Source organism: Jaculus jaculus, chromosome 15, assembly GCF_020740685.1.
Source record: "Jaculus jaculus isolate mJacJac1 chromosome 15, mJacJac1.mat.Y.cur, whole genome shotgun sequence".
In the NCBI taxonomy this organism is placed as follows: Eukaryota; Metazoa; Chordata; class Mammalia; order Rodentia; family Dipodidae; genus Jaculus; species Jaculus jaculus.
The window spans coordinates 38,596,842-38,605,179 of NC_059116.1; the positions used below are offsets into that span (position 1 = coordinate 38,596,842).

Below are 8,338 nucleotides of genomic sequence, written 5' to 3' on the forward strand. Positions count from 1 at the left end.
GTCTCTTAGTGGCATTCTCAAGCAACTAAGCAAGTGGTTTATGCCTATGTTTATCTTGATTTTAACTGAACTAGTAAACACTCATTTCGTGGGCTATTAACACTCACCTGCTAGAAACAGAGAAGAACAGGGTAAGAAAAAATGCATTTCTCAAGATAAACCACTAGTAAGTAATTTGCTATAAGGTTCTGGAAAATAACTTATGTCTATAGTGACAAAAATGAACAAGTTTTTCTATTTCCTGCTGGTTTACAATGTAAGTCAGACGTTACCTTGCATGATGCAGTCCTCCTTTGGTTGATTACAATGTTCTGTTTCCTCTAGATTTCCTAAGGACCATTTCATAATATACTTAGTGACCGGGAGAAATTTCCTTATTTGTATCAGGTGGCCCCCAAGGATGCAAACCTGCCACTTGCGATGGTATCCTTGATGTGTCATTTCAGATGGGCATGGGTAGAACTGGTTATATCAGATGATGACCAAGGTTTTCAATTTCTATCCAACTTGAGAGCAGAAATGAAAAGCTATGGTATTTGTTTAGCCAATATAAATATGATCCCAGCAAATGGAAATATGTACTTGATAATGTCTAAATTGTTGCATAATATAATATTAACATCCTCAGCAAATGTTGTTGTCATTTATGGTAACTTTATTGCTATTTTGGAAATGTTCTTTTCAAAATGGGAATGTTTACACACATGGAGAATCTGAGTTACTACCTCACAGTGGGATCTCATGCCATGTGAGGTATATCTCATCCCTGACTCATTACGTCGGTGTTTTATGTTCTTACACCTCCATGGTGACATTTTTAGTTTAAAAACTTTTATCCAGACAATGAACATCTCCAAAACTACAGAAAACGTTAATTCTTTAAAATCAAAGTGGATGAGTTTTAATTGTTCTCTCTACAAATCCTACTATAAAGCACTGAATAACTATTCTTCCAACCCTTCACTGGAGTGGTTTTCAAGGCAGAGATTTGATGTGGCCATGGATGAAGAATGTTACATCATCTACAATGCTGTGTATGCTGTGGCCCATGCCTTCCATGAAATGATTCTTCAACAAGTAGATTCTCAGAGGATAGGAAATGAGTTTATGAAAAGTGGTTCATGCACTCATGTACAGTGTCTTAAAGTCAATGGTACTTATATGCAATAATGTGATGTCCTCAATGTTGTCAAGACATGCTCAAGCCTATTTGGATAGGACTCTTTTTCTCAGTTATTAAGACTATCTGTGCCCTGTCACTTCCCAACAAGTAAATTTGTATGTGTGTATATATCATGAGGAAGACTTTGAGTCAGGTTTGGTGAGAGACTCCTATAATCTCAACACTAGGGAAGCTAAGACAGAAATATCACTGTGGGACTGAGGCATGGCTGGGCTAGAAAGAATAGTGTCAGTTACTACTTGGCTACTGAGAAACACTTCCCAAATATACAGAAAAAAAAAATAGCGGAGAGCAAGGAAATTTTTAGTGAACTTCACTGATTTTAGAGAAAGATGTCCTGAATATAATGCTTAATTTTGTGGGGAGGGGTCATTGCGGTAAGGATTCACTCTATCCTAGGCTGACCTGAAATTCACTCTGTTGTCTCAAAATGGACAAAACACATGGTGATCCTCCTATGACTGCCTGCCAAGTGCTGGGGTTAAAGATGTGCACTACCAGGCTTGGCAACTTTTTCTTTATTGGAAATTCAAAGTCTGATTTTATCATATGATCTACAAATGAAGAGCTGATGATCCCATGCTCCTGACATAACAATAACGTGTTTTTCTTTTTGTTGTGGTTGTTATTGTTTGTTTAGTTATGGCAGGGTTTCACTCAAGCCCAGGCTGATCTAGAAATCACCTTGTAACTCTAGGCTGGCCTGGAACTCACAGTGACCCTCCTAATTTAGCCTCCCAAGATGAGGGCTTATGGTTCCAGAAAAGTCCTTGAACCCCACAGCCTGGGTTCATATCTACTTTTAACCAATGAATTGAATAAAATAAATCTGAGAAGAATAATTATTAAATTATTATGTTTATTTAAGGAAGTACAGAAACAAGAGAAGGAAAATGACTACATGCACATAGCTTGACAGCCCACATGATAGGCCTGAGAAAACCACAGAGAGGACAGACAGGAAAGTACAAAGAGCTCCTGCCATTTGGAGAGCAGGAGGGGGAAAAGCCCACATGGAAAGATGGGGTTAGGGGTTCTTTCCTCAGCTCAGCCCAGCTAGGCCAACCCAAGGAGAAATTCAACATAAGTGATGACTGGACCACCAAGAAAAAAAGAGGTTTGTCCCCTCACATAAGTCTGATTAAAACCTTACAATTGTGGTCCTTACCTTCTGGCTCAGGTGAGCCATAGAGACAGCAATTGGTCTGGGCTCTGAGCTGTCTCAGGAAGAGGCTAGCCATAACACCAAGTACTGGGAGCTGAACTTGATCAGCCACAATGTTTGGACTAGATTCAAATCCTAGGAGAGACCTCCATCCCAGGATGGGACCAGGTTGTGTGTGGAAAAACAGATCTAGGGAAAATGTAAGTAATCAGATCATCCTTTGATCTCTAGCAAAGTGGACACTGCAAGGATAGGCCCAAAGACATTCCTGCTTCTTACCTTAGGGGCCCAGTTTCCCTAGTTGCCTAACAAAGCTACCTGACTCACTCCATAAATGGCATAAAGTAGTTACTCCAAAACTAAACATGTTCCCAACCTCATTTTCACATCTGAGGTTCTAAAAGCAACCAAAGAAGAAATTAATATTGATATTGTGCATAGTCTACCTATTATCTCATTAGCAATTGTTCTGTCAGTTTTTGTAAGATAAACTAATGTTAATTTCTATTTTTCTTTCATTTTCAAGACAGAGTTTCCTTCTAGTCCCAGGTGACTTAGAATTTATAATATAATTGCAGGGTGGCCTTCAACTCCTGGTGATCCTCCTACTTTAGTTTCCTGAGAGCTGGGAATGAAGGCATGTAGCACCACACCCAGCTAACAAACTAATATTATAAAATCATTATGTTATTTTTAAGTGACCTATGCAATGTCATGTATTTAACCAATTGATTTTTAGCAGTGAATGTGTATTGTAGGGAAGAACTGTAAAAACAAAGGGCATTCCCTACATCATGCATGCAGTCATGACATGTGGGCCTTTCCAATCATGGAATGATGCGTATCTTTTAGGTACATGCTTTTCTGAAGAACATGCACTTTATTAGCCCTATTGGAGATGTAGTGAATATGAACCAGAAAGGACAAGAAAATGATGAGTATGACGTCCTCAACGTTTGGAATTTCCCCCATGGTATTGATCTGAAGATGAAAATAGGACAGTTTCCCCACATTTTCAACATGGTCAGCAGTTGTATTTATTTGAAAACATGGCACAGTGGGCCACAGGAAGGAGACAGGTGGGTTTTCCTGCTGTGGCGATCTACACTAGACATTAATAAACATTCTCTTGTGTTATGTGTGTCTCCTCATCATACATTGATTCCTAGATATACTTTATTTTCAAATATTTGACAAAAACTGTAATTTTCATGAATTTGTTTCCATATGTTTATATAAAGACATTATACAATATAACAAAATTACTATGATCATCAAGCACTAAAAATAAATTTTTCATGGTCCAATCAGGTAAAATTGTCTGGTTTGAGAGGAGTATCTTAGATTTCTTTCCCTGACACATATCTGAATTCCTCAGATCCTGCCTTCAGTGTGCAGTGTGCCGTGCCCTCCTGGGTTCAGGAAATCCTGTCAGGAGGGACAAGCAGCCTGCTGCTTTGATTGCTACCGGTGCCCAAAAAATGAGATTTCCAATGAGAAAGGTAACTGCATGTGTGAAAAATACATATATCAGACTAATTATCTTCTATAATACACATGAGGATTTCAAAGGTCCTAGAAGGAAATTGAAGAGAAGGAAATCAGACAGGCATGGGGGCATACATGTTTGATCCCAGCACTTGGGAGGCAGTGGTAGAAGAATCTCTGTGAGTTAGAGACCACCTTGAGACTACATAGTGAATTCCAGGTCAGCTTGAGCTAGAGTGAGACCACATTTTGATAAAACAACAGCACCAAAAAAATCCTTAATCATGTTAACTAAATTTGTAGGCATTTGGTAAACATTTAGAAAGTATACCATCATTTTATATAGCATATATGTGAATGAGAGCAATATGCTTTTACACACTTTTAATGGGCTAAATTATTGAAGTACTGAAAAAACACACAAGGTATTACTTCAACATATTATCCTCATTAAACTGATTCTATATCAATTGCTGATACCATTTTCTGAAGAAAACTATTTTAAGCACTAAACATTATGTACCTCCAGAATGAAAATGCACACGTTATTATTGTACCCATTTTTATTGGTTTTTAGTCTGCCCAAGGTCAGCTCCACACCTGAGTTCTCCACTTCCTCACCAATCCCATTTCCAGCAGATTCCTGCCAAAGAGGAGATGTACAGACTGTGTATTTGCACTGGCATAGAGCATGACCATGGATGGTGTAATTCCTGTTTGCTTTTAGTTCCAAAAGGAAGGGAGGGAAAAGTGCAGAGATTGAAATTGAGTATGGACCAGTGAGAGACTAACCATGGTCTTGGTCACTCCTGGACCTTACAGTACATATTCAGTATAAAAAATATTCTTCAAATTTATCTTATGAACAAATGTATTTAAAATTAAATATTGATATATGTCATAGCAAAATCTTCAATTTTCCAGGTAGGAGTAATGACTTCTTCCTTTTCACACTAAATGTCATTTTTATTCCTTGGGAATTTGGTTACTTATTTTTCTCATCCTACTTTCTAAGTAGGTCTTGAATAAATTACCAAGACAAAAGATTACAGAGGTAAAATTGAATAAAATGCATAGATGCTATGCATATCCTCTCAAGATTAATTTGAAAAATCCTTGTCCAAGGTGATGTTTTACAGGTTTGTGATAATTATATCCTGGTATACATTTGTATTCATAAATTACTATTACTTGACAAGACAAATGTGGGTTTGAATGTCTCCCCTCTGAATACACAACACAGAGCAGAGCTCCACCTGGAGTCAGAGAGTAGATTGTAGCTTCCACACTAAATTGGAATGCACAGTCTGACAGTCTGTATGTCTGTCTATCTATCTATCTATCTATCTATCTATCTATCTATCTATCTATCTATCTATCATCTATCTATCTAGATGAATTATCCAGTTTAAGGTATTTTTCAAATTTTTTTCTGAGAGAAGAAATCACTGTAGCCCATACTGACAAGGAAATCACTCTGTAACTCCAGGCAGGCTGGCCTCAAGCTCTCAGCGGTCTTCCAAACTCTGCCTTCCAAAGGAGTGATTTTATGTGTATCGGCAGCACACCAAGCAGTTAAGACTTTTATTATGACTCTGAATGTATTGACACAAGGGGTACTAAGATAATTACACTATTTCATATATGTGACATTAAGAGAAAATAACAATGGTTTCTAGGTGTCTTTCACAATACATGTAAAATCAATTAATTTTCAGTCATATCTTCAGGATAATCTACTTATATTGCTGTCAATGCCAACAACGCATGAATACATTCTTACCATGCTGCAAATACCTATGTGAGACATCAGTGACACATGAGAAATGAAGCTGTACTGATGAGTCTTTGCTCTCTACCTCAGACCATGCAGCAGTGTGTGAGTGTGTGAAGTGTCCAGGTGATCAGTATGCCAATGTAGAGCAAAACCATTGCCTGCAGAAATCTGTGACATATCTGGCTTATGAAGACCCCTCGGGGATCACTGTAGCCTGTCTAGCCCTGGGTTTCTCAGCACTCCCATGTCTTGTCCTTGGGGTGTTTTAGAAGCACCAAGACACTCCCATTGTGAAGGCCAATAACTGCACCCTCAGCTACATCCTGCTCATCTCCCTCAAATGCTGTTTCCTCTGCTCCTTGATCTTCATTGGACATCAGAACACTGTTACATGCATCCTGCAGCAGATCACATTTGGAGTTCTCTTCACTGTGGCTGTCTCAACTTTCTTTGCCAAAACAGTTACTGTGGTCCTGGCCTTCAAGGTCACCACACCAGGAAGAAGGATAAGGTGTCTGCTGGTGTCAGGGGTACCTAACTTTATCATTCCCACCTTCACCCTGATCCAACTTATTCTCTGTGCAGTGTGGCTGGGGTCCTCTACTCCCTTTATTGACATAGATGCACACTCTGAATATGAGCACATCATCATTGTCTGCAACAAGGGCTCAGTCACTGCCTTCTACTGCGTCCTGGGATACCTGGGATCTCTAGCCATAGTGAGGTTCACTGTGGCTTTCTTGTTCAGGAACCTGCCTAACATTTTCAATGAAGCCAAGTTCCTGATCTTCAGCATGCATGTGTTCTGCAGTGTGTGGGTCACCTTCCTCCCTGTCTACCAAAGCAGCCAAGGGAAATTCATGGTGGCTGTGGAAGTCTTTTAAATCTTGGCTTACAGTGCTGGGCTATTGGGCTGCATTTTTGTCCCTATGTGCTACATTATTTTACTAAGACCAGACAGAATTACTCTTCAAAAGATCAGGGATAAAACCAATTCTTGAGCCTGTATCATTCCTTACAATTTAAAATAATGTTCTCTCTATATTGTAGAATTCATGGCATTATTTTATAAGCCAAATGTGTTTTCTGCACCTCCACATAAGTGAGTTTCATTTGTTCCCAATGATGGCTATATATTATATAGTGGATTGTTGGGCTTTGAGAGGCCTGGACATGAGGCCTAGAGGAACTCCTGAGCCTAGCTAAAGTTTGGCCAACTGACTATGACTCAGCAGGGTGCCAAATGGCCTCTGGCCTGCTACTTCCACATAGGAAGTTAGAGTTCTCACCTGTGCATGCTTAGAACCAATCTTCTCAGAGGTTGTGGTATGATATAGGCCCTTACATCTCACCCCATCCTAAAATCCCCGCCTTTGTTCTCAACATTATATAAACACCTGCCAGTTACAATAAAGCGAGTTCCTGCCTTGACAAGACTCCCAGCTGGGTGGTTTGTTTGAAACTCACCCTCCTCCTCAACCCCTTGGGAGGAGCCAGCGGGCCTGGTCCTTCCTCAGTACTACCTGCCGGGGGAGCCCGGCAGTTTAGCGCCAAACGTGTGGCAACAGAAACCTGGCAGACTGGTGCTGCGTGTGAGGCATTCTTATTGAGGAAATCAATTTGTGTGCATGTATGGGTGAGTGTACCCTCATAAGTTATGAGGCAGTCTTCATATTTAATGTGCTAAGCTTTGCTTCTATAACCTGTACTTGCTTGTCAACATCTCTTCGTTCTCTTTCTCTTTCCTTTCACTTTCGGTTCACCAGCAAGCTGCATCTGCAGCTTTTGTACAGCATGTTTACCTGTCTTTTGGATCCTTGTGTTTGTGTTGTACTCGTGTGTCTGTGGGTTGCTATTGACTTAATTTTATGGACACTCCTCTCCTGATTTTATAATATGGGACAGTCTACCTCTAAATCCAGTCCTGCCTTAGAATCTGTCAGGGCACTCCTAAAGAGTAAAGGGCTTAATTTGACTGATAATCAGGCTCAACAGACCTGGGATTGCCTTCTTAAATTGGCACCATGGCTGCTGGGAGGAAATCTCTTTGATTGGGACACTTGGGATAGGGTAGAGGCCCATGATTATAGGACACATGTGGAGAAGGGTCAAATATCACCTTCAGGGGTCCTCCATATAATCTCGGCCTTCAAGGGCTGCTTCCCTCCAAGGCCAACCAAACAAAAACAAAAGGCACAGGAAAAAGATAGTATGCAGCCTGATCTGGCTACTCTTGGAGATACAGCTTTAAAAACCCCAGAAAAGGGTACATCTTTATATCCCTCACTCGATCCCTTTGAGAGAGCTCCCTGGACTTCAGGGGTACCTCCACCACCTCCTCCATCAACTAACCCATTCTGGACCCCCTCGGCCCCTTCTTCATATTTGGCCACCAAGCCTCCAGAAAATAAAGCTACTTTTTTATTTCCCATCAATCTAAATCCTGGGGGCAATTGCCCCATTGCCTAGTATCTATGGGAATCTTGGGACCTTAAGTAGCTTAAAAAGGCAGTGTCATTGAATTGACCTAACTCTCCTTGGGCTGAGACCCTGTTATAGGGACTCACTCATCAAACTTGTACAACCCAAGTTTGGAAAAATCTAGTCAGGGTTGTCTTGTTGGGTACCCTATACATTAAATGGTGTGCATTTTTTAAAGATGAGTGCCATACAGGCAGAATGCAACGAAAGTCAACAGCCCCCTGTGCCAATAACTTTTGGGATG

At 40.3% G+C, this 8,338-nt stretch overlaps 1 protein-coding gene across 1 annotated transcript in view; it reads left to right on the forward strand.

Moving 5' to 3' along the window:
* The window catches only part of LOC101616820 (vomeronasal type-2 receptor 116-like), a 51,345-nt gene extending 44,731 nt beyond the window's left edge, over positions 1-6,614 (forward strand). The window contains 5 exon segments of the mRNA XM_045134731.1: positions 841-1,146; positions 3,201-3,351; positions 3,354-3,427; positions 3,727-3,850; positions 5,710-6,614. Coding sequence (XP_044990666.1) covers positions 841-1,146; positions 3,201-3,351; positions 3,354-3,427; positions 3,727-3,850; positions 5,710-6,614 — 1,560 coding nt within the window.
* Positions 6,615-8,338: the final 1,724 nt, after the last annotated feature.